The sequence below is a fragment of the Dichomitus squalens genome (assembly GCF_000275845.1).
Source record: "Dichomitus squalens LYAD-421 SS1 unplaced genomic scaffold DICSQscaffold_45, whole genome shotgun sequence".
Lineage (NCBI taxonomy): Eukaryota > Fungi > Basidiomycota > Agaricomycetes > Polyporales > Polyporaceae > Dichomitus > Dichomitus squalens.
Window position 1 is genome coordinate 214,969 of NW_006766927.1, and position 23,189 is coordinate 238,157.

The 23,189-nt window shown below is 55.3% G+C and overlaps 8 protein-coding genes across 8 annotated transcripts in view; 6 read left to right on the forward strand and 2 right to left on the reverse strand.

The window, feature by feature from the left end:
* DICSQDRAFT_68030 (uncharacterized protein) overlaps window positions 1-1,205 on the forward strand; it is a gene marked incomplete at both ends in the record, with an annotated part of 6,892 nt that extends 5,687 nt beyond the window's left edge. The window contains 2 exons of the mRNA XM_007369215.1: window positions 455-513; window positions 561-1,205. Coding sequence (XP_007369277.1) covers window positions 455-513; window positions 561-1,205 — 704 coding nt within the window. The remainder of the gene's footprint in view (window positions 1-454; window positions 514-560) is intronic.
* A 1,588-nt stretch (window positions 1,206-2,793) lies between these two features.
* On the forward strand, window positions 2,794-3,764 carry DICSQDRAFT_139850 (uncharacterized protein). The gene is made up of 3 exons (XM_007369216.1): window positions 2,794-3,659; window positions 3,694-3,708; window positions 3,734-3,764. Exon 1 carries the CDS (start codon window positions 2,862-2,864, stop codon window positions 3,270-3,272), a length of 411 nt encoding a protein of 136 aa, XP_007369278.1. The 5' UTR covers window positions 2,794-2,861; the 3' UTR covers window positions 3,273-3,659; window positions 3,694-3,708; window positions 3,734-3,764.
* Window positions 3,765-4,181: 417 nt separating this feature from the next.
* On the forward strand, window positions 4,182-7,979 carry DICSQDRAFT_173400 (uncharacterized protein; the record flags this gene model as incomplete). Its single annotated transcript, XM_007369217.1, has 4 exons — window positions 4,182-4,297; window positions 6,062-6,827; window positions 6,935-7,213; window positions 7,281-7,979. The coding sequence occupies 4 exons, from the start codon at window positions 4,182-4,184 to the stop codon at window positions 7,977-7,979; spliced, it is 1,860 nt and encodes a 619-aa protein (XP_007369279.1).
* A 799-nt stretch (window positions 7,980-8,778) lies between these two features.
* DICSQDRAFT_149419 (MFS general substrate transporter) lies at window positions 8,779-11,700 on the forward strand (the record flags this gene model as incomplete). The annotated part of the gene is made up of 19 exons (XM_007369218.1): window positions 8,779-8,938; window positions 9,064-9,081; window positions 9,134-9,194; window positions 9,254-9,413; window positions 9,464-9,504; window positions 9,562-9,592; window positions 9,647-9,688; window positions 9,739-9,785; window positions 9,840-9,930; window positions 9,990-10,061; window positions 10,114-10,164; window positions 10,223-10,460; window positions 10,525-10,579; window positions 10,638-10,767; window positions 10,819-10,864; window positions 10,921-10,944; window positions 10,999-11,144; window positions 11,202-11,354; window positions 11,425-11,700. 19 exons carry the CDS (start codon window positions 8,779-8,781, stop codon window positions 11,698-11,700), a joined length of 1,842 nt encoding a protein of 613 aa, XP_007369280.1.
* A 371-nt stretch (window positions 11,701-12,071) lies between these two features.
* DICSQDRAFT_149420 (uncharacterized protein) lies at window positions 12,072-13,768 on the reverse strand (the record flags this gene model as incomplete). The annotated part of the gene is made up of 11 exons (XM_007369219.1): window positions 12,072-12,083; window positions 12,141-12,174; window positions 12,238-12,345; window positions 12,433-12,482; window positions 12,549-12,636; window positions 12,705-12,963; window positions 13,028-13,190; window positions 13,243-13,326; window positions 13,382-13,403; window positions 13,500-13,526; window positions 13,614-13,768. The coding sequence occupies 11 exons, from the start codon at window positions 13,766-13,768 to the stop codon at window positions 12,072-12,074; spliced, it is 1,002 nt and encodes a 333-aa protein (XP_007369281.1).
* A 526-nt stretch (window positions 13,769-14,294) lies between these two features.
* On the reverse strand, window positions 14,295-17,482 carry DICSQDRAFT_139852 (kinase-like protein). The gene is made up of 11 exons (XM_007369220.1): window positions 16,912-17,482; window positions 16,830-16,853; window positions 16,503-16,762; window positions 16,377-16,449; window positions 15,901-16,208; window positions 15,612-15,841; window positions 15,421-15,558; window positions 15,204-15,357; window positions 15,025-15,139; window positions 14,720-14,958; window positions 14,295-14,643 (listed from the first exon to the last, which is right to left on the reverse strand). The coding sequence occupies exons 5-11, from the start codon at window positions 16,162-16,164 to the stop codon at window positions 14,440-14,442; spliced, it is 1,344 nt and encodes a 447-aa protein (XP_007369282.1). The 5' UTR covers window positions 16,165-16,208; window positions 16,377-16,449; window positions 16,503-16,762; window positions 16,830-16,853; window positions 16,912-17,482; the 3' UTR covers window positions 14,295-14,439.
* Window positions 17,483-17,747: 265 nt separating this feature from the next.
* Window positions 17,748-20,605, forward strand: DICSQDRAFT_91447 (uncharacterized protein; the record flags this gene model as incomplete). The annotated part of the gene is made up of 6 exons (XM_007369221.1): window positions 17,748-17,817; window positions 17,895-17,934; window positions 17,993-18,155; window positions 18,739-19,525; window positions 19,580-19,835; window positions 19,891-20,605. 6 exons carry the CDS (start codon window positions 17,748-17,750, stop codon window positions 20,243-20,245), a joined length of 1,671 nt encoding a protein of 556 aa, XP_007369283.1. The 3' UTR covers window positions 20,246-20,605.
* A 213-nt stretch (window positions 20,606-20,818) lies between these two features.
* Window positions 20,819-23,121, forward strand: DICSQDRAFT_139855 (uncharacterized protein). Its single transcript, XM_007369222.1, has 2 exons — window positions 20,819-21,834; window positions 21,888-23,121. Exons 1-2 carry the CDS (start codon window positions 20,947-20,949, stop codon window positions 22,995-22,997), a joined length of 1,998 nt encoding a protein of 665 aa, XP_007369284.1. The 5' UTR covers window positions 20,819-20,946; the 3' UTR covers window positions 22,998-23,121.
* Window positions 23,122-23,189: the final 68 nt, after the last annotated feature.

Consider the following 23,189-nt stretch of genomic DNA (forward strand, 5'->3'; position numbering starts at 1 on the left):
AGCAACGAACTGTACCTAGAGTCGAAGCAAGACTACAAAGGTTAAGTAAGTAACTACAAGTTAGAGGTAGGTGTAACGAAGTACTCACTCTTCAGTCAGTAAGGAAAGACTGAAGAGGGAGGACGAAATCTGAAGTCCTTATATACTACAGAGAAGTGTCCATGACTAATCGAAGAGTGGTTAGTCACATGTACCATAGTGCGATGAATAATACAACGACGAAAGAATTGCGACATATCGCACCATAGGATGAGTAAGAGATGAGTAAGGCATAGACCTGTCTAGACCGTTCTGGAGTAGTACGGATTGTCCTAGACAGTACCAGAAGAGTCCGGAAGCATAGCTATAGTACACGAGCAGAGAGTCCCAAATATGGTAACATACTACATAAGCGACTACAGCTAAGCGCTAGGAGACGCATAGCCTCGTGTAGTCCGGACCGGATAAGTCCAAGTTCAACACTTTCACGTGTGGTCCTGGTTAGAAGACCATGAAGCCGACGCTGCTACCAAGGTACGTACACTGTGCACATTGACTGTAACTCACACGTCTACCCGCAGGACTTCATGAATCTTCTTCGCGACCATTTGGTCAGGCGTTTTGTTGGGTCCGACGCCGAGCCAGAGGACGGCTTCTCCGAACAACACACGAGCGGCATTCAAGTTCTCAATGATCGCCTTTACCGTCACAGCACCATTCACATCAACTATACGACATACGACATGCGACGCGAGCAAGATACCATCAATCCGCGAACACATGCGGATATCACCCTCCTGTCATCGCACACTGATGATGACAACAATGCCCCCTTCTGGTACGCCCGTGTCCTCAGCATCTTTCACGCACACGTACGCTATACTGGACCTGGATCTACGCGCACAACCCACAAGTGGCAGCGCATCAATTTTGTTTGGGTGCGCTGGTTTGAGCGCGACCTGGCGTACTCATCCGGTTTCCAGCACCGGCGTCTCCCGCGTCTGCAGTTCATGGATGCAAATGACCCCGACAATGTCCCGTTCGGCTTTGTAGATCCAGACGATATCATACAGCTGACTTATCTCATTCCTGCATTTGAGCATGGTGGTACAACAGATCTCCTCGGACCCTCAAAATTGGCTCGTCGCCTCAAGGACGATGGCGACGATGACGATGACTGGCGCTACTTCTACGTATGCATGTACGTATGGTTTTATTTGACATGACTTGCAACTGATACTATCGCAGGTGGGCCAACCGCGACATATACATGCGGCATCTGGGCGGTGGTGTCGGACATCGGGGTGTGGGTGTGGGTGTTGAAGACTCCAGAAGACACGCCGTCCGGCTCTCGCGACGTGGCCGCGCTCGCAAGAGTCAACCTGGTTCCCGAGTCACAAACACCGCTCAGTCCCTTGGCCGGGATCGCTGCGACTTGGCCTCGGACTCAGACTCAGACTCAGACTCGGACTCGGACTCGGACTCGGACGTGGTCTCATATGCAAGCGCGCCAGAATCGGAAAGAGGAGAGCGACCAGATGCGGAGGCAGACGAAGATGTGTGGTCCAGTGAGGGAGAGGGTGAAGCCGGCGGCGAGGCTCAAAATGACGTAGGTGCCGAGCATGAGAGCGACCGGGAGGACATAGATTATGAGGATGATGAGGCAGACGCTATTGAAGGGGACGGCCGCGAGAGCGGTGTGTTGGAGGAGCTTGATGACGGCTTTGTAGACACCGTGTATGCTGCCGAGGGCTTTGCCCCACTTTAAAACTTGTGTAAAATTTCCTCCCCCGTGCTAGACATGATCTGGTCGGACAACATGAATATCTATCTGCTCTTGCCGCGATCCATCCGTGCTGATGCTAAGCTGCCAGCTTCTATCGGACAAGACGGTATCTGACCAGATTTCGCCAGCGCTTGCGGTTTCCGGAAATGGTAGGCCGGGGTTCGAGCGCCGTGGCCATGCCAGACCATTAGTTGCTAGTTTTGCTGATGCATGTACCGTCGAGAATTGGGTCGTTGTCTTACAGGCCTTACCCCATCTCACCTCTCTCACCGTGTGCGGAGCAACCGGCCTAACTCCATCCTCCCGGCACTTGCTCAATCAACCATCTCTTCCGACGCTCCCTCCACACATCTACCTTGTCCGGCCTTGCAAGCAGTGGTTCTCTGTTGGAGAGTCGCGGCCCGGGGTAAGAACCCGGGTGAGCCAACAAACCTCCCAGAAGGGTGCGACAAGGCGACATGCGCTTCGTGGGACGCTGAAGAACATATCCGCTGGAGGTGTTCGACGATGCAGCCCGTGTTCGAGCAGCGTGCACTGAAAGCGGCACCAAGTCTGAAAACCCTCGGATTCTGGGAATACGAGACGGATAGTTCGTGGCCGGAAGATGCCATGAAGCATGGAGGGGTTCGCATTCCTTCGACGTGTCGTGATGACCGTAGTCCAGCCTGCCTTGCACGACCACGAGGAGTCGTAGGTGGCCCAGTGGTTTATGGAGGCTATTTGCTGGGAAAGGCGAGCGATGATCAATGAATGTTGATCAGGACTGGTGCAATGGACGACTGATTAGCTGCATATGTATGTAACTCATCTGCTAAGGAGACATCGATGTCGTTTGCATACATATGCCGGAGTATCGCTGTGTATCTTTCAGTCTGGATTGTTCGAGGTACACGCGTTGGAAGGCATTATACTATCCTGCGACGATGTAGTAAGGGTCAGGACGTGAATAAGCGGGGCCGTCTTTATCGGAGGTCGTTACTGACGCGCACCGCAACGCCGTGTATCGTCTCCTGAGCATGTACTACCCAGCACTACATAGCTTCACTGCGTACCCCCAGCTACATCGACGCCGTCGACGACGTGCGCAGCTCACGACATGCGTGTCCAGCTCCCTAGCCTTGCCCTCTCGCTTGCGTCCGTCCTCGCCTGGCATGGTCTTCGCAAACGCTCCCTCTCCCCCTCTGGCGCCGCCGCTGCGTTCGTCGTCGGATACACCATGATGTCTGTCCGCCTTTCGACGTTCGGTGTCGCACTCATTGTTTTCTACCTAACGGGATCGCGCGCGACGAAATTTGGGAAATCGGTCAAGAAGCAACTCGAGGAGGGGCACCAGGACGCAGGGTACAGGAACGCGATGCAGGTGGTATGCAACTCGCTCTCGGCAGCCATCGCCGCACTTGGCTGGAGTGCGCTCTATGACCCACACTCGTGGGTTGCGCAAGCCCTCCGTTCTTTGGGCTGGGACGCTGAACTCGGTCGACATAAGGTGGAGTTCGACATCACCTGATGGTGTCCGCTCATGCCACCGGTCGCGCCATATTGGAGCCGGGCTCTCATCTTCGTGACGCTTGGGTGAGTTATTCTTTCAGTATTCACAGGACGAGAGCTGTACACATCTTTCGCATCTCTACTCGGAGGGCAGGCATTTCGCGTGCTGTCTGGGAGACACGCTCGCATCTGAGCTGGGCATCTTGTCCCGCTCGCGGCCGATCCTGATTACGACCCTGAAGGCCTGAAGCCCGTACCTCCTGAGACGAACGGCGGGCTTTCGGTGGTGGGGACGTTGGCGTCGGTTGGAAGGTGCTCCTTATGGGGTTGACGATGGCCATCACTCTGATTGTACAGAGCACATCGTGTCGCGCGCAATGACAACAGGTCTTGTTCTCACTACTTGATATGCGGTTCTGCATTATACAGCTCGGTTACTAGCTTGGTGCGACACTCCAGGCATAAGCGCGCAAGGCGAAGCTGCTCTCTTCGGTCGCTACTGATGTCTTTCCCTTGCGATGCTTGCCTCTTGTTGATGGCAGATTCCTGTGAGTTCGATACGACCAAACCGCAATGTATAGTACAATCAAGTTGTCTTTCTCGATTGCCGCCAGTACATGGTCTCCAGTCGCCATTTCGACAGTCTCTTCCTCAAAGTGAATAATGTTGCGCTGTACTCGTCTCAATATCATGTTGTAGCCAATGCTCGTGTTGCGTTGCAGTCGAAGAAAACATCGTGCTACAGCAAACAAGTTGACCGCTCCGGAACCGATACCTGAATCGATGTTTGTATAGATTGTACACTATAGCGGCGACTCGGGCATTAGTTCAGGATAGCACTCCCTCCTGATCTAACATAGGACAGGAATAAAACGTGTTTGTCCGTGAAAAGCGCAAAGGTATGTGGTGTGGCAGACATGCCCCGATCATGCGTGTCCACTCCAGCAGATCTCTCGCAAATGTGCCGACTGCCCACTCGCACGAAGCGAGGTTTCCGGCGGTGTCTGGCGCGGACGCGTACAGCGCGAACCTGGCACTGCATAGGTACGTGATTGTGTTGTGCGGAGCAGAGAGGACGGGTAGAGGGAGGGATATCCGTGTGGGTTGCGCATGGAAGGGGACGCGACTTCGGCTTCACGTGGATGCGTATTTGCCGCGACGCGGCGGTTTCGAGGGTAATGGGGCGACCACGATGAGTCGCAAGCAGAAGACGATGCCTCTACAGCCCGAACAGCTTCTTCAGCCCGGATTTGTTCGTCTTGGCCTGAGCGACCCGCCCGTGCGAAGGACGCAGCACCTGGCGTGCATCATCGTACATGTTGTATGTGTCGCGCGGCGACTCCGTGGTCCCAAAGAGCGCAAATGCGTTCGGTGCGGATGGCACAGAAGAGTAGAAGGTGTAGGCGGGGGCCATGGTAGAGTAAGACATCTTCGACGGAGGATATCGGGTGTAGTATGAGCGAAGGCTGGAAGCTTTCTGAGTGATGAAGTCGCTGGAGGACTGGCTGCTGATGCTGACTTGAGTGCCAGTAGTACCCCGTTATATACCAGACATGTCCTGGAAGATCGCTGCCATTAGGGACCTTGCACGAATAGCATGAAGGCGAAGTGGCAATTGACGAATCCCGAGCATGTGCGCACACAAGGGATTCCCTTTCCCGGCAAGTGTTCACGCCTAGGTCAACATAAGTACACACCAGCCAGCACAGAAGAGGCTGTTTCCAAGATACAGGTCGCCCACAGATGCATACTAGCTGAAGGGAAGCCAATGAATGTCGAGGATGAGGTCGACAATGGAGGTCAAGAGCCGAGCACCTCACAGACGCCGTGGGTCTCTGTTTGGCCGTCCGTCTGCAAACAACGCACCAAGTAGCCTCTTTTCGCAGGCAATTCAGAACCAGACCAAATCTTGGTGTTGTCTGAACGAGTGTGACGGCCAGGCTCTCTTCCTTATGGGTGGTCGATGCCACTAGTGCTCCCCCTGTTGGAGCTGAACCTGGGGCCCTTACGAATTGAACCACCTCACCGATCCGCCTGCGAAAAGAGTCCAACTGTCCAGTAGGGACCCGGGTCAACTGACCCGCTAGCAAACCTCGATGCATCTCTAACCATATTTTAGACGGCGCAGGACGCCACAGCGCCCTTCACTTCACCTCGTCCCCAAACCAACCTGCGTCTCCATTCGCAACCATCACTCAATCGACACTGTCCTTTTAGTATGTCCTATGTTTTCCTGTCTATTCCATCTGACTTTTTCGAAGCTTTCCCACTCATCGAGGAGGAGGTGAGCAAAGCAGGCCTACTCGGTGAAGGCGAGTCCCATTATCCATTCTTACAATAGCACATCTTCCAGTGTCATTAGCGCTAGCTAGTTATCCCGAGAAGGGCCGGACGGAGACACCCCGAGAGGGGTTCATCTCTACAGGCCCGGAGAGGGGGTCTAGTTCGTCCCTCTCGTTCATCCCTGTCTTCTGTCACTTCATTCCCACTCCCGCTCGGTTCTCTCGCTCGTCCTTTCCGTATCAATTCACTGCACAGTATATGTCGGATTCACCATTCCTCCTATAGGAATCTCCAAGTTCGCTGCGCAGGCGGTTCAAACCTTGAAGGATTACCCGGAGTTGCTAAGCGAGTCCTCACAATCTTTCTGCGTCTATAGCGCACTTACCACCTTCCGTCCAGAGCTCTCCCCGTTCGCCCTTGAGTGTGTAAACGCCTAGGGTCCTCAATACAGGGGCCCTAGCTCGCGTCCCTTGCCCGGCTCCCCAGCCTCAATCGGCTCATCACTTCTAATTCACCCTCCCTTAGCCTCGTCGACGAGACGACCGTTGTGTCTGAGCATGGCTCCGACGCTTACGAGAGAGCCTCCTATTACAACGGCATCACCGGAGACGACGACCACCCGGTACTCGTCTACCGTTCCGACTACTTCACCACGCCATTCCCCAAGCCTGATGACAGGTTCCCCCATATCCCCGTCAAGTCACTCCGCGGAGTCTTCAATACCCCGCTGAATCAAATCTGGGGTGCTATCGGTCCCCAAGTTCGCGACATCGTCAAGGTGCGGAACATCCAGTGGTCGTCCATAGACACGGCCCGATTTGACACACACGGTCCGTTGGGAGAGGAGGACATGGGGAGTCTCGGACCGGTCGTCATCTGGATTGGCGTCCTTCCCGGTTCTGCCCCCCCCCCGACACAGCCCGACACAGCCCACGATGTCTCTCAGCAGATCCTTGATCTTCTGCGGAAGAACGGCGTCGACGGGTTTGTAGTAGAATGGAGGGAGGCAGTCGCGCAGAGGTTGGCAGGCTCCCCACTCCTACAACATGCCGACAGCTTTGATCCCACCCACTACGTCCGCCGCTTCCTTACTGCTCTTCACTGCGTCCCCCTTACCGCCGCAGATATGGAAGAAGAAGATTCCCAGGGCACACTCACCCTGTGGTTTACCGAAGGCACAGGTGACGACGGTAAGCCCAGCGACAAAGTCTACGGGCTCAGCAATTGCCACGTTCTACGCAAGAATACCGCCCTCAATTTCTCGTACAAGCGCGGCGCAGCCAAGAACCACGTACGCGTATGTAGTATGCGCCGCTTCCAGCGCGGCCTCGACGAGATCACCAATGCCGTTGCTGCCCACGTCTACATGGCTCACCCCTACGCCGAAGATTTAATCAGGCTGCAAGCGAGTGGAGGCCACGACCCCGAGCGCGGAAAAGGTGGATTCGAGGCAAGCTGGATGAAGAGAACGAAGCCATTGCCGGTCTCGAGCAGCTCCACGACGAAGTGACCAAATCCTGGATCGATCTCAAGCTCCGACGCAACATTGGCCACGTCGTATACGCTCCAGCCATCAAGGTTGACGAAGGTCGCACTGGATACACCGCCGACTGGGGTGTGTTTTGGCTGCGGAGGCGAAGGTCAAAGGTGCCTTTGAAGGCAACGTGGTTGATCTCGGTGCGTTTGGACCGATCTTTCTCGCAGTCACATCGTCTGACGAAATTGAACTCTTGCAGGATCCAAGTATACTCCGCTACAGCTCAGGGATATGTTTCATCCGGGTGCGGGGGGTCGGACCGCGTTCAAGTATCCCGAAGAGGGGAAGCTCAAGATCCATGGCTGTGCTACCAAGGAGGACCTCGCCGTCCCTACCGAGTTCGATAGTCAAGGCCAATGTTGCCTTATGGTCGGAAAGGACGGGAACACCACCGGCCTCACTGTCGGACATTATGCCGGCCTCGAATCGTTCGTTCGCAACGCAGTTGGCGTCGAATCCATGGAGCTCACCATTTACAACTCTGGCAACAAGGCCGTCGAAGCCTTCTCTGCCAAAAGAGACTCGGGCTCTTTCGTCTGGCACATGAAGGACGGCAAAGCTTACATCGTCGGCCAACTCCACTCTCGCCACAACAAAGGCGGTTCGACCAGCAATCACGTAACGTATTGTACTCCTGGATGGTGGCTCCTAACCCAGATTCAGAAGAAGTACAAGAATGCCATTTTTTACCCTGATTCCTGGCCGGTTCGAGAGCAACTTCAGCGGTTGCACGGGTCCGTTTTTCTCCGCCTTGTACTCATGTCCACAGAGCTGACGGAAGTCGAAGCTTGTGCGTTCGCGAGCAACTTCATGTCTTCTTCGTCTTTGGCCTCCTCACTTCTACCATGCGCCCATTCTCTGGTCCTCATTGTCGATTGCGAATCATTCCCCTCAGGCTATCCCTAACTGTCCGTACTCGCAGACGGGATGTCACCTGACACGGCTTGTGTTCGGCGGTGGCAGAAGAGCGGATGGCCTCGAGACAAGCCCTCCCGCCCGAGTGCCTGAAACGTCGACGTTGGGATCTCAAATTTCTGGATTGTTGGGCGCTCGAGTAGTTATCTTTCCGAAAGCGGAGTATGCGGCAGTGGCCTTCGTAGTGAAACTGGTCTTCATGTAGCTTAATATCTTTTTGTAACACTAATGGGCCAGACTGCACTGTACTGAACATCGGGTCGATTAGCCAGTCTTTGAATCAATGCCGTGCAGCGACTTTCTCCGCAGTGGATAGCGCTTGGAACTGCGCGGCAGCCGCCCGGCGCGCCTTCGGGGGCCGCCATTTCTGCCGAGACTCGGACCGCTCGGCACCCCGAAAATGCAGCCTCTCAAGTACATCGTCATTATTGTCCACGACGTTGACTCTTGCACTACCATCGTCGCTGTTCCTCCCTCCTCCGGTGCTGAGGCAGTTCTGGCTTCTGTGCTCAAGTGCGCGAAAACGGCTTCGTATTCTTGTGTGTGAGCGGCTGCAAGTGGTCGTATGGCATCATCACCGTGGTATGTTGGCTGCGCAATGCATATGCACGACTCACATGCTGATTCCCTCTCCTCATGCTCTTGTCCTCATATTCTACACGTGTCCTTTTCGATACACGTCGTGGATCCCACTCGACTTGGGGATACCAGAATATAATCGTTCCTTTTGTTGATACCTCAACCTCCATACACGTTCTTCTGTTGTCCATAGTCACAAGAGAAGCTCAACATGGCATTGGAAAGCGATCCTTTGATTCCGCGAACAGAGTCTCCGCAGCCTATCGGTGCGAATAAGCCTCGCGGTCTTGGTCCGATGGAAATATCCAAGTCCACTCGCTATGGCATTCTGGCAGGCATCTGGGCCGGTACTTTCCTATCTGTGTGTAGTAGTTCCCCTACATATCCTTACTAAAATGCTCACAGTTCCAACCTACAAATCATATTGCAGTCATTGAACAGTATGTGCGCACGTTGGCTGGTTCAAATAAGTTTGACATCTTAGTCCGTGGCATAGCGACTTTGGTTGCCACCCGTGAGCACTTCGCATATATGTTGAGAGTTCTCATCTGAACAATCCATTTGAGTGCTGCCATCTATTTCTTCCGAGTTCAACAAAGCCCACCAAGCGAGCTGGCTGGGTACTGCGTACGTGAAGGCAACAAGACCGTAATTAGCAGCACCAGCGTGTTCACTGACATACACAGGTACCTGCTCGCAACATGTACCTTCACGCCGCTTTACGGACGCCTCTCGAATGTCATGGGCCGCCGAGGAGCAAACCAAACCGCTGTCTTCTTTGCGGCTCTCGGAACGTTGGCTTGTGGATTGTCAACTAACATGGAGACACTCATCGCTGCCAGATTTGTACGCGCTTCTCGTTCTCTCGCCGCCTTCCTATGCTGATGCTGAACTAGCTGGGTGGATTAGGAGGTGGAGGCATTTTCACGACAGCAACGTACGTACCGTGAAGTGTACGGAGCGCGTCGAACCTCACGCTAATGGCTGTCTTCAGGATTGTGACAAGTGACATGTACAGTCTGAGGGTACGTGAGGCTCTTTTCATGGATCCAGCCTAATGATCTAATCCACATGTGCAGAACCGTGGCTTGACGCAAGGAGTCGCGGCAGTCTTCAACAGTGTACGCAGCTACTCTTGGGATATCTATCGCGACTTACCATCTCCATCCAGATGGGAATGGGTCTTGGTGGTCCTCTCGGTGGATTCATAGCCGATCGGTGCGTCATGACGCTTCGCCATATCTCCGACGCCATCTGATGTTCCGTTCCTAGCTTGGGTTGGCGATGGGCGTTCCTTCTGCAGATGCCGCTCTTTGCCATCTCGTTCGCTTTGACTGCCTGGAACCTGCATTATGTGACACCTGTACGTCGGCACAACTGTCGATGACCAGGCAGTAGAGACTCATTCGTCCAATGCATCAGGGAAGGAGTAAGAGCACGAAGGAAGTACTCAAGAGGATTGACTACGGTGGAAGTGCGACGCTACTCGTTACGGTAAGGCTTGAGCGGTACCGCCTACCAAACATGGGCTAACATTATGAGCCAGGTCCTTGCTTTCCTCGTCTTCCTCAGCATGCGCTTTAGCGAGGAGCACCCGGTACGCATCTCCATTCCTCCGGCGCGCATCGCCCGTCTGATATACCATTTGCTTACAGTGGTCGTCCCCGGCTGTCTACGCTCCTCTCATCACTTCCATCGTCTTTGCGTTGCTTTTCGTTTACGTCGAACTGCGCATTGCGCCCGAGCCGATCCTGGCGCCCTTCCTGCTCAAGGAAAAGATTCCGGTCCTGGTCGGCATCAGCAACTTCCTCGTCGCAACGTGCAACTTCACCGTTATGTATAACTTCCCCACGTGGTTCCAGACGGTCTTACTCACGAGTGCGAGCGAAGCTGGTGCGCGTTCCTGTCTGCGAAGACTGTCGCTGGTACACAAGTTTGAAGTTCTGTTCCCGTATAGGTGCGCATCTCATTCCCAATGGCATCTCCGTGTCCTGTGGTTCTCTCTTCGCTGGGTGAGTAGCGTCACCATCAACTGCACTCGAGCGACCGCGCTGACATAGCTATTTGTAGATGGGTCATGCATCGCACGGGGAAGTACAGGAAGCTCAATCTGATATTCGGTATCTTCCCGTTCGTGGCTGCAATTCTACTTGCCTTGATGCACGAGAACTCGTCACCTGCACAATTGTGGCTCAGTATCGCAAGTATAGTCTCTTCCTGAGGTGACTATATGCGCTGATTTCGGGTACAGATACCTCTGGGCTTCGGCAATGCAGTCGTCCTGCAGACCATGTTGAGTGCGTAGCAAATGCGACCTCGAAGTCTCAGCGTATTGACTTTTGATATTCCGCAGTCGCCCTTTTGGCGCATGTACCCCGTAAGTAGCTTGCTCTTCAGGACAACAGACACACATGACTAAACTAATACACAGCGGATGCTATGGCCGTCGGCACTGGGTTCGGTCAACTCTTCCGTGGAATAGGCCAAGTCGGTGGTGTTGCCATTTCGGCCGCGCTTTTCCAGTCGATCCTCAATGTGGAGCTGCACAAGCGCATCCACACCCCCGACGCTGAAGAGGTTCGTATAGCATATCATCCCTACGCTTCATCTGGGCGCTCACGCGCATATATACAGATGATCAGCAAGATCCGCCATTCCTCGACACTCGTTGCACAGCTGCCGCCCCATCTGCAGCGCGCCGCCCGCGACTCTTATGCAATTAGCTTGCGAGCAGTCTTCATCTTTGCAGCTATCGCTACGCTCGCGGCATACCTCGTTCGCTTGCCGGTAAGTGCCGTCCTCATCCTGTATGAAAACGCTTACACGCCTTCGTCCACTGAGTCTCTTCGTTGGCTAGATTCCTGACAAGATCCTGGACCAACCTCGCCCTCGCCCTCGCTCCATCGCCGAGCTTCCGAACCCGAACCCGACTCCTGCGCAGCTCGCAGAGGAACTCTCGGCATCCCAGGACACGAGCGCGGTAACGACCGAGTCCGACGAGTCCGATGACGACGAGCCCGTGTCGCCATTGCTGCCAAAGCGATCCCACAGGAGGCGCTTGTCGACGTACGAAAGCTCGGATGGCGGGATGGACCTCGAGGACGAGGTGATTGGGGGTTCGGCGAGGCGTTGATCGCGGCCCCCACCGTGGCATCTCTCAAGTCGCGCACCCTCTCAACGCAGGGACGCGCTAGAAAACCACAGGCGAGAAGACACGCTATATGTTGAGGCCACTAGCATGAAGATGGCACAGGTGATTCACGGAGCAATCGGACGACATGGGTTGTGTGAACATGGTTCTCGTTATACCCTTACGTTCTCGGATAGACCGCTCGCTTGTAGCAATATACCAAAGTCTTCTTCAAATAGAAGAATATCGTCCAGGCACAAACGACAGTGTTTTACTAACGATCTTGGGGTGAACTCTACTGGTACACAAACGAGATGACATTACATCGTCGAGTACTCAATACACACGTCAGAACTTCATTCATTTGGAGTTGATCAGAAGTACGCCTAGAATGATCTCGTAAATATCTAGCATGCGGCTAACATGACATATGGATTACTCACGGCAGCGTTGGGTGGGCTGGCGACACCACCGAGGCTGCAGAAACGATAGCCTGGTCAGTGGCTCTCTCAGCGAAATTGAAACTGCGTCGTTGCTTACACGTTGAGCGGCCACGAAGAGAAGAAGAACGTGTAGCGACCGGTCTCGGCACAGTGCTTCGCAAGCGCCTCAAGGTCGAAGAACTCGCCAATCGGCATCCCCCAGAGCCTAGTCAAGACGTCGACGCGAGACGGCGTAGATGCGTTGACGTCAGTCCACGGTACATCTCGTCAGATAAGGGCAGGAAGAACATACCCGAGGAGAGTCGAGTGCAAGTGACGGACACCCTCCGGAGGGGGCCAGCGCTGTTGAGGTATGACACGTTCGTCAGCGGGCTCGGACAAGACATAGAGATGACGACAGGGGATTACCTCGAGAGAGGGCTGGTCAGACGCGATGGCCGCGAAGTGGTTGTCCCACAGGAAGCGTTTCATGTCCTCGCTCTGCTCGATGCCCGCGCTGTGTCCCCAAGACCGTTTGCATTTCAGTAAAGGCCCCTCGCAGCGTTCGGTCTCAGCCTGACTCACAATGTCTCGGGCTTGTCAGGGAGCCCGTCGCGCTCCTCCTGCGTCGCGCCGTAGTAGCGCAGCATGAAGCCCACGCGGAGGATCAGGATGTCCGCGGGCTGGAATGTGACGCCCTGCGCCTTCGCGGCGGCTTGCAAGTCCTCGAGCGGGATGGCGTGCGTAGTGAACGGGTCGTACGGCAGCTTGCCATGCTTCTCGGTGTAGTACTTGACGAGGTCAAGCAGGACGCCACGGCCGCAGATACCGTGCTGCGCCCAGTCTGCGTAGACATCGCGGTCAGTGAATACTCGATGGGGAGGGGATGGCAAGCGAGGGGGACGTACTGTGGATACCGAGCTTGATGACCTCAGGGTCGATATTGTTAGGGTCGGGAAAGGAGATGGCGCCGGTCTTGAAGGACAACGCAGGAGTGTTTTGGTAAAACAAGCTATGATGCAGAAGACCGAAGTGCTTCAGGCCATCCCACTGGGTACCCGATTGAGTGTTCTATCAGACGGATTAGCCAGGTTCGATATCCATCGTCCCTTCAGGCGCTCACAATGTGGAGATGATCGTCCTGCACCGCGCCGAACTCAGCCTTGTAGATGACTTCATGCTCTGGTTGCTTGCGACCGAACACGGGCTGATGTGGACATGTATGTAAGATACGATGCACCGGGAGTCTGATTTGACAATACCTTGTTGGGGAAGTTGACAGGCCTGTCGACAACACGTTCATTCCGCGCGTATTCCGAGTCAGAGTCAGTACTCCAGGCACAATAAAAAGCGGCGATCTCCGCTGTGGGGTGTACACACCAGTTCAAAGCGATCGACTTGCCAGTCCTGCAGGCACACGAGAGGGATGTCGTTAGCAGATCTCCAGCGATCTGACCAAAAATGCCCCAGGGGGAATGCGGGGGAGGAACGTACTTGATCTCCTTAGACGCCTCCTTCACCACCTCCGGTGTCAACAGATTTACAGTACCAAGCTGGTCGTCCTTTCCCCACACCTCCCATGCGCATCCCGTGAACTCCTTGAAGGTCGGTAGCTCGTCGAACGCGGGCAGCTTGCGCGTCGTCGTCATTGTCGATGATAAGGCCTGAGAAGGGTCCACGCCTGCCGGGTCTGAGTGTGAGATGTGGGCGAGCACTTCCTGCAGTCGTGCAGATGGTCCACGCCCGTTATAAGGAGTTCGCATACCCCGCCAAGGTCCCACACAACGGGCCACCGAGGACCGCGATGCTAGTCAGCTGTGCGGTACTTCAATTCTGCCGCCGCCAATGCGGGGAAAGTGTCTTGCTCCTCGCGAAGCCGCGCTCGGGGGTGTCGAAATCAGGAGGTTGGAGCAGCTTGGCTTTCTGTAACTGGATACGGGCGCCGGACATCAGTTCTGTCAGTCATGACCTCAAATATGTCGCTCATCTGACCTCCTACCACCGCCACCACCCCTGTCACCATCCAATACGCACGACGCGGAGTCCAGGAAGAAGGCTTTTCCACCCGTGCCGCACCTACGTTAGGAGGAAGGAATGACGACAAGAACGCAAATCGGAACTCGGATCATTGATGACATGCTCAGGTAACAGGCCTAGGCATTATGTAGCAGTACACGCAGGGTGACACGTATCTTTGATTGACCATGTCTTCGCATCGATGTACATTACTCATCGCACACGAACACTATGGGAACAAATGGATTGTGTCCAGTGCACCAGCCCACAGCAATCTTTATCTGAGACCTGTGGTCACGCTAGACTAGCCACGAATGAAAGGATGCACTAACGCCTCTTTGGGCGTGATCCGCTTCAAAGGGTCCAGAGCGAGGCACTTGTCCAACAGATCCACGAATGATAGAAGCAGCTTGTTCTCCTCATCCTTGAGCTTCACCGAGCTCGGAGGCAGGACTCGCTGCCGGAGATCCCGCGTTGGCTTCGTGATGTGAACCTTTCGGACGGCATCCTGTGAGAGACGCGAAGAACATGGATGCAATTAGTATAAGACGTTCAAAACCCAGACAGGAGCCAAGAATACGCACCAATCCTGTTACGCGATCATGTTCAACGCTCAGAAACGCACCAAGCTCGTCGAAGTACATATCACCAAATTTGGCCCGCTTTATCATCTTCTGGTTGAATCGTCCTTTCAGTTCCATCATTAGCAGCAGCATCTGGTTATTCGACCGGCCCGGGAACAAGATCTTGCCGGTGTACAGCTCGTAAAGCGTGCAGCCGATCGACCAGATGTCTATGGCGGGGTCGTAGGGGTGGCCCATGACTTAAATGAGATGTAACTATCAGCACACAGAAGCACGCCTATCAGCACATGTTGGGTGTGACGTACTGATCTCAGGTGCGCGATAGAATCGGGACACAAGATAAGGAGTTATATCGTTCTCAGAGGCATCGGAAGCGGAACCCAAGTCGCACAGCTTGAGTAGTGTCTTCTGCTCGTTGACCTAGAAGGGTGCGATGATCGTCAACTAACATGTCCGAGCATGAAGGCAAGTGATATTGACGGACCAGGATGTTATCCGGTTTAATGTCCGCATGCATGATGTTGCATTTGCGTAACAGACTCAACGACAGAAACAGTTGGTGGGCGTACGCTCGAACGGCCTGGATATTCAATCCAACGTCTTTCCCAAAGCGCTTAACAACTTCACGGAGGTTCATGCTATAGTCGACGACGATCAGCATGCATTTAGAAGACCATAGATGATGTAACGGGATAGCACACCTCAATGACTCGAACACAAGGCACAAATGGCCCCGATGCTCAAAAGTCCGCTCGAGTCGAACGATATGCTTCTTGTCCTCTGGGTCCGCTTGCTTCAGCTTGTTGAGGATCTGGGTCTCCTTCAAGCCAGCCTTGAACCTAAGACGAGAGTCAATCAACCTATATGAGCAGGAAAGAGGTGGGTAACGTACATCGACTCCTGGCACCGCACGATCTTGATCGCCACCTCCTTCCCTACTTCATTCGCGTCCCCTTGAAGCACGCGCGCTCTGACGACATTCGCGAACATGCCTTTACCGAGGGAAGAGAAGACCTGGTATCGCCCACCATCGAGCTGCTCGCCCAGGATGACTTGATAGTATCCCTCAGAATCGGCGGCGGAATCAAGCGTGGACGTGATGATAGCTGGGGCAGCCGGTTTCTGCGATGTAGGTGAAACACCATCAGCGTCCACCGTTTGAGGATCTGGAGAACACTTACGACCACACGCTGCACCTTCCTCACCTTCTTCTTCTCCGTGGTCGCGACGGCGAACATATCGTCTACGTCTTCCTCTTCCTCTTCCTCCTCGATCATCTCGACATCTTGCGAATCCTCCTTGGTACCCCAGACGCGCTTGTGCTCGTCCTCGCGGCGATCAAGGCTTGGGTCGTAGTCAGCAGCGGAGACCTGTTCGCCTCCACCATCTTGCTGCGCCTTCGCTTGCACCTCCTCTTCCTCGTTACCTTTCGCGAGCGAGAACATACCAGGCGTAGGTGACGCAGACGCCGTTTCGCGCTTCTCCGGCGCTAGTGGGAACATCGGATGGTCAGAACAAATCATATCGCGGGGCGCGGAGAGATGCGTTGAAGCAACGGGTCACGATAAGTGCGACGATAAACTCGACGATGTAGAGGTTTTGAAGAAGCCGATAACAACCGCCCAGAATGGCGGCACATCAACATGAACGAACTCACCAGCACTCGCTGCGCGCACAGATTCTCCGCGTACGGACCCCGAGGGACCAGGGCTTCCAACGGCGCTGTGGGCCTGAGATGGAAAATTAGAAACATCAGGCGTCGCGGGAGGCGGGTCGACCGCACTGCTAGGTCCTGGACTAGGCGTCGGTCCCTGACTAGTGCTTGCAATGCCGGCGTACTTGGCTAAGATAGCTTGACGTTTTGCACGACGTGCTGCGAGCGTCTCCTGAACGGGGGGAGGCGAACGCGGAAGCTCCAGCTCCATCTCCGGCTCGGAGGCTGCCTGAGGCTGTGAGGGGGCCTCCTGCTTTGCTTGAGCATCAGATTGACGTGCCGCCTTCGACAGAGGGGGAGAAGGTCCCCGACGAGATCGAGGCGATACCCTATCGTAACACGCATATATGCATCAGAGATTGGTCAATAGGTGAGATATTGGGGAACCCCACGTACTCTTGGCTGGGTCTGGGGGAGATCCTGGCATGACGCATTAGCGGACGCATCTCAAACAACAGTGTTAAGCAACGACACTCACTCTCCTTCTTCTCTCTCGTCCTGAACTCTGTTTGGCTGCGTATGCGTGCCGGAGATATCATTTAGGTGCCTCTCTCGTGTATGGGGAGGGGAAGGACGTCGAATGCGATGATGGTCGTCCCGACGTCTGTCGCTGCCGCGACTGCTGTCCCTCCGAGAGCCATCGCCTCTGCGCTCACCGCGGCTGCGATCCCTTTCTCTGTCACGATCTTTTCCCCTGTCATCTCTTCTGTCCCTGTCTCGGCTGTAGTCCCGAGGCCGTCTCTTGTCGTAGTCGCGGTCTCTGCTGAGAGGTCTGTAGTCTCCACGCGGGGGTCGCCTATCTCCGTTTCCTCTCCTATCTCTATCTTCTGAATCCCTCCGGCTAGGGGGTGGTCCTTTCCGACGAGGAGAGTCCAAATGGACATCCCTCCAATCCCGGTGGTCCTCACGAGGTCTTTTGTGCGAATCGGTGTCGTTAGGCCCCTCCCACACACGCTTAGACCCTGATGAGACGTTAGTCATGTTTTATATCGAGTGATTGTGGTTTACGGAGCACCGCACGATGACAAGAAAGGCTCGTTGTCGACGAGGACGGCGGCGGTGGTGGTCAATGAGCAAGGACGCACTTGAGTCACAGCAGCCGAGGATAGCCCCCCTCTTTGGTTCACTTTGTCATAAGCGCTTGAGCCAAGTCCAGCTCGAAAATGAACTAGCGAGCCAGGCTCCACGCGCCAGAGCGATTGTGTCGCGATGCAGTCCACGCGATGAGAAGTCGAACAACGACCGAGCGACCTCCACGACCACCACGACCACCGCCTCGCTGCACCCCGGACTACTTGCTCGCCGCCGCCCGCGATGAGCAGACGACAATCGCGTGTTTCCATCGATGTTCGCCAGAACGACACCCTCCTCGAGTTCGAGAACTGTGCGTGTGCCCGCTGCTTGTGGTTCTCCGCCCCGTGCGATCTCACACTCATACTCCCATGCCGTATCCCTTCTCAGTCAAGAAGAAATTTCTCCTTGCCAACAAGCACATCACAAAGTGCGTGTGGCCGCTATAGCCAAATGAACGCTAACACCGAGTGTGGCTGGGCAACTAGGTTGAACTCGACCCTGAGCGCGCGGATTGAAGAACTCCAGGCCCAGATTTCTACCCTCTATGTCGAGAACCTCCGACTCCGGGCCTCGGAAATAGCACTCACATCGCAGTTGAAGAAGGAGAGGGAGAAGTCGAGGAAGATCTTGGCAGATACGGAGTCCGCGGTGAGCACGCCCTTCATATCTTCTGCCTTGCTATATTGCCCCCTGCACATGTTCCACGCGAAGTGAGTCCCCCGATCGTCTCTCCTGAGCTCCGCCTTGGGTTCTTGATAGACACGTCAAAGCCGAGTGCCCATCAAGAACATCCCTTGCAGCCTTCGGCATGAAAATGGCTATCTGCGTGGCGACTTCGACAGCAGTCCCTGCTCGTATAGTTGCCGTCTCTGCGGCGGCCTATATCTGCGTGGGTCCTCACCTCGATGTCTCGACGACTGCGACAACACGGGGATGTATGTCAAAGTCTTGATCATCTCGTGTGAGCAGCTATGTAAGAATTGGCATGCCCCACATCGGCAAGAGATGCCATTGGGATGCTATCAATGTCGCTCATCGGTCTTGTCTTTATCACGGCCTCCGGACGATCTTGACCACGAAGAGATAGCCCTCCGTATGGAGAGCGCGTTGCAATGTTAAGCATGATACATAAGTGGTCACAATCAGGCACCACTGTCATGCAAGTCCATGCATTGTATCATGTTGTGGAGTGTAGCAGGCGTGTACTGATATCTTCTTCTATGCGCCACAGACACACACTCTCATGAAACAGTTGGGACTCATCCGAAAGTCTTTTGGTGTCCCTCATGGACGATCTTCTACGCCGGAGTCCCATCCTCAACCTCCACGCGCGAAGCGTCCCATCCCTGATCCTAATGTTTCCCCGCCGCCCAACCGCATCGCTCGTCCTCCGACCATCCCGGTTCTCTTGGAGGACGAAGAGCCAAATCAGTCTTCCCCGGAAGACATTGACGTTGACGAGCTACGGGAGTCCAGCCCGACTCTGCCGAAGAAGCGCACTAAGACCAAGTCACGGATGTCTAGTACGAGCCGTCTGCCGGTTCCCTTGTCGAAGTCACCACCACCAGCTGTCGAGGTGATACAGCTTGATTTCGATGATCAGCTGAACAAGACTGGAAAGCGACGACCCTCGCGGCGACAGAGTGGTCTGCTGACGAGCGTCTCCATCACGGCTACCGTTACAGACGGTCTTGATCGCCCTCCAAGCCCCGCTCCCGCTTCGCCAATGCGCAGAGCCCTGGAAGAGGACGAAATAGCTGCCGCAGAGCCCGATGAGGACGAGGTTGAGGCGATACTTCAGAGCGTGACGAAGAGGAAGAGCAAGAAGGACAGGGAGAGCGACCGCGTGCGTGACTCTGACGTCGATATGTACGCGGAGGTACCTCGACCACGCGAACGCAAGAAGCGCGTCACAGAAGAGCCGCTCGAGGTCCCTGAGGGCAGTAAGTCGAAGCTCAAAGACGTCACCAACGCTCAAGCGAGTCGTGCTACCCTGCCCCTGCTTGACACGATGTCAGGTATGTATACCAACCATGACAAGCTTGCAACCTCACGAAGTTTGCATGATGCAGATCGGGACCGACAGCACACGCCGGACGTTGATGCACCCACGTCTGCTACTAGCTATGCTAGCACCTCCACACGCAACTTCCTCTCCACGCCCGCTACGACTCCTGCGCCTCTGTCCAAGCCCCCATCACAACTGCTCACGCCACGCTCCTCAAGCCCTGTTGAGCCTCCGCCTCAGTCAGAGTCGGAGCCCTCAACGACCGGGCGTGAGCGCAGGGTTCGAAAGAGCATCAACTATGCGGAACCAAAGCTCAACACGTAAGTCTTTGACCACGTTCAAATGTCAAGTGCAGTGAGGAGTAACGTTCTGTAGGAAAATGCGTAAGCCCGATCCGGTCCCGTCAGCGGCGTCGGCGACGTCGAAACGCTCTTCCACCTCGGGAGCACACGAGGAACCTCTTCCTCTCTCTTCCCGATCCTCATCGTCAAACACCGCAGATGCCGAAACCGAGCCCGCGCTTGCGGGCACCACGCGACGCAAGAAGTCCCGGGCGTATGCTCTTCCGGAAGACGAGGACGAGAGCGAGGGGACTCAAGCTGATGCTGAGTTCGGCGGTTTACGCACCGGAAACTGGGGCAGTGTAGACGCGCGGCGACGCAGCGTGCACGCATCGAGCGCACGCAGGGTCGAAGGCGACGACATTCGACGACACAGTATGGCGGTATAGCGCTTCTGGCAGAAGGCCACGAGTCCTCCCATTTCTGCTGTCGGGCTTTGGTGCGGATGCATGGCCGACCGCGCTCCCAGAGCCTCAAACCTATCCTCGTATCCGAAACATATCTCGAAGCCCGGCATCTTGAGACAGTCCTGACGATGCCGGCGCGACGGTGCTGGGCACGAAGATGATCGTCGCGCCGGCTGCGATGCGTTTATGACCATGGTTGATGATGACTTCCTATGATATGATACGCGATATGTATGATCCGCGAGACCTTTTTGGCTGCATCTTTTACTTACGGCGTCTTTGCGCTATGCACTGGACATATAATTCTACCTCCTGTCTACTTGTTAGCGCGCCAAGGGAACGAACTACCTAAGATGTACCATATGTATCATAACCTTATTCTCTTGTCCATGGTGAATATAATTTTCCTTGCTTCGTTGATCATACACTGTACCCGAAGCTCTGCGACTACTGAGTTCATACTTGTGATGTATGATTATGTAAGAAGGAGGATGAGCGTCTCGAAGCGTCAGTTTGCCGCCCATCGCATGTTGTTCTTGGACGACTGCAACCACGTATCCTGCCCTCCTCCGACTTGGCTGTTTCTTGCTTAGCATCTAATCTATTCGCATACAAGGGTGTTAACTGGAATCACTGGACTGTCACTGCCCCGCATGGAGGCAACGTCAACGTCATCCTCCATTATGTCTGCCTCGGTCGAGATCAGCCTCAACGAACTCGTTGCTCGACGACATGCGAACTTCATATCTCTCCCGGAAGAATTGTGCGCATCATCAAGGCCCTCGTCTCCGACCTCGGAGGAACGCGTCTCGGAGATGAGGAGTCACATGGCCCACCTGGTCAATCTCGCAAGCGGCGACCCGACGAACCCGAAATGGGGCTACGTCTCGCGCTTCGCGCATCTCGGGTGCACCAGCAGGGGTTACATACTTGCAGAGTGCGGCGTACGGATAGGAGACGGAAGGAAGGTGAATGTGGGCAAGAAATTTAAATGGGAGTTGCCGGAGACGGAGGAGGGCTGGGAAGCATACCAGCGGAGGTGGGAGGAAGCCGCGGCGGCCGAAGAAGAGAGGAGTAGGTTGAAGAGTAAGAGCGCGGCGAAGGCATCGAAGACGTCCAAGTATTTCGACAGAGTCACGGAGGAAACGGAGCCACCGTCGCGTCCCAGCAGCAAAGCAGAAGTCGTTCGGGAGAAGGTTGAGCGGTGGCAGGCTCGGGTCGTTACCGTCGCAGCTGCCCATAACGTCCCTATGTCGCCGGAGACGGCCACTTCCTTGCACCCTGCTAGTGTAGAGAAGGGTAAGACCGCAGACAAGGGAGGCAAGATCCAGGTCTCTCTCGGATTCCCCGTAGTGAAACGCCCCAGTGCCACGTCTGGCAAATGGACTAGCAGCGCTCCGACCAGGCCCAGAGTGCCGTCAACGGCGCATGTCCCCACCCCACCCAGCGATGGGCCTGTGCCCTCTGCTCCAAGCAAGGCCAAGGAGTCTGTAGTCTCGGACGCTCAAGAATATCCCCAAGGGGTCTGCCAACAGCCTGTCGTCGCCCAAATCACAGAAGTACCGGAGCTGGTGAGTGCAGGATCTGCTTCCTAAGATGGAAGCCACTCAAATGTATCGTTCAGTCCTTCCTCCCGCCGTCCTTCCCATCTCAGTTGCAGACCTCGACGCCGCCCCTGAACGACAAGCGCCATAAACCACGACCTATTGCTCCATGCTCTCCTCCAACTTCACCACTCTCGGCCAAATCATTTGACGCAGCCAGGCCGAAACGTCAGGATGCGCAGCAGGCGTCTTCGAGCCAACCGCTCGCGTCACCCCTACGCAAACCCGCCAAGCGGGGGCGCCCGACTGCGTCGCCTGACTACGTCGGCATGAACATTTCACCATCACTGGCTACTGCACGCAGCCTTCTGACCAAGAGGGCGCGCACGGATGCCACGCCGCAAGCTGCGACACAGGAGCCGGCCTCAAGCGGTTCGGTGCTAGTACCGCCCTCGACACCCCCTCCTGTCTCCTCCTTACCAACCGCCCCAGCCACACCTGTATCACGCAGCAAAGGCCTTGGTAATGCAAAAGGTCTTCCGGTGCCAACCACTCCGAATGAGCATCCTTTACCGACTCTCACCGACTTATTGGCATCTTCAAGGCGCTCGAGGCCACGGCCAAGACCACCCTCTCGCAAGAATGTGTCTCACAACAAGCCAGTCGTCAGAGACACCGACGAGCTTCCTAATCATGAGACTGAACTTCCGGTCATATCGGATAACGAGCGAGAGCCATCTCCCACGAAGACGTATTTCTCCTCTCCTGCTTCGGGTTCGTCGGGTTCTCCCGGTTCGGTTGCACACCGGCCCCGCTCCCCCATCTCTCCATTGGGTTTCACACAACACCCAAGCGCGTTCGCACCACAGATCGTCTCTTCACAACGGCCACAGTCCGCTGTGGACGGCGCTCATGATCCGTTCCTGTCTGTACCCGCTCCAAACGAGGGCCAGGGGCAGAACGGCGGCGGTCTCATGCGGGGCAGCAGTGGCTTCTTCGGCATGGGCTACAGCTCCCAGTTCGACGTAGAGGGGCATGTCGAACAGGTCAGCGAACTGCTCGAACGCGATGTGGACTTCGACGGCTGGTTGCGTGACCTCGACGCGGAGGAGGAGGGGCAGGACTATGACATGTCGACAGCGGCCCAGGGGGAAAGCCCGGACGCTGCTGCGGTCAGTATGGACGGTTAACCAGCTTCCATGGGTTCGTTGGAATATGTCGTGTGCGGGACGCGGATCCGTGGATGTTTGGCTTACGAGAGCTTGCATAATTTAGCTTATGTTGTATGAGGTATGGGGTTCCATCCTATGTCCGACTTTTGGATGCTTCTGTTGTGTTCAGGCGCAGTGGCATTCGATTGTGGCGACGACGTCGCACTTGCA

Coding starts and splice junctions, on each gene's coding strand:
- DICSQDRAFT_139850 (XM_007369216.1), top strand. CDS start 2,862: ATGCGTGTCCAGCTCCCTAGCCTTGCCCTCTCGCTTGCGTCCGTCCTC.
- DICSQDRAFT_139852 (XM_007369220.1), bottom strand. CDS start 16,164: ATGTTCTCGCTCGCGAAAGGTAACGAGGAAGAGGAGGTGCAAGCGAAG. Junction 14,959..15,024: donor CTATCGCGCACCTGAGATCA/GTACGTCACACC, acceptor ATCTCATTTAAG/TCATGGGCCACCCCTACGAC. Junction 14,644..14,719: donor ATGATCGCGTAACAGGATTG/GTGCGTATTCTT, acceptor CGTCTCTCACAG/GATGCCGTCCGAAAGGTTCA.
- DICSQDRAFT_139855 (XM_007369222.1), top strand. CDS start 20,947: ATGTCTGCCTCGGTCGAGATCAGCCTCAACGAACTCGTTGCTCGACGA. Junction 21,835..21,887: donor TCACAGAAGTACCGGAGCTG/GTGAGTGCAGGA, acceptor TGTATCGTTCAG/TCCTTCCTCCCGCCGTCCTT.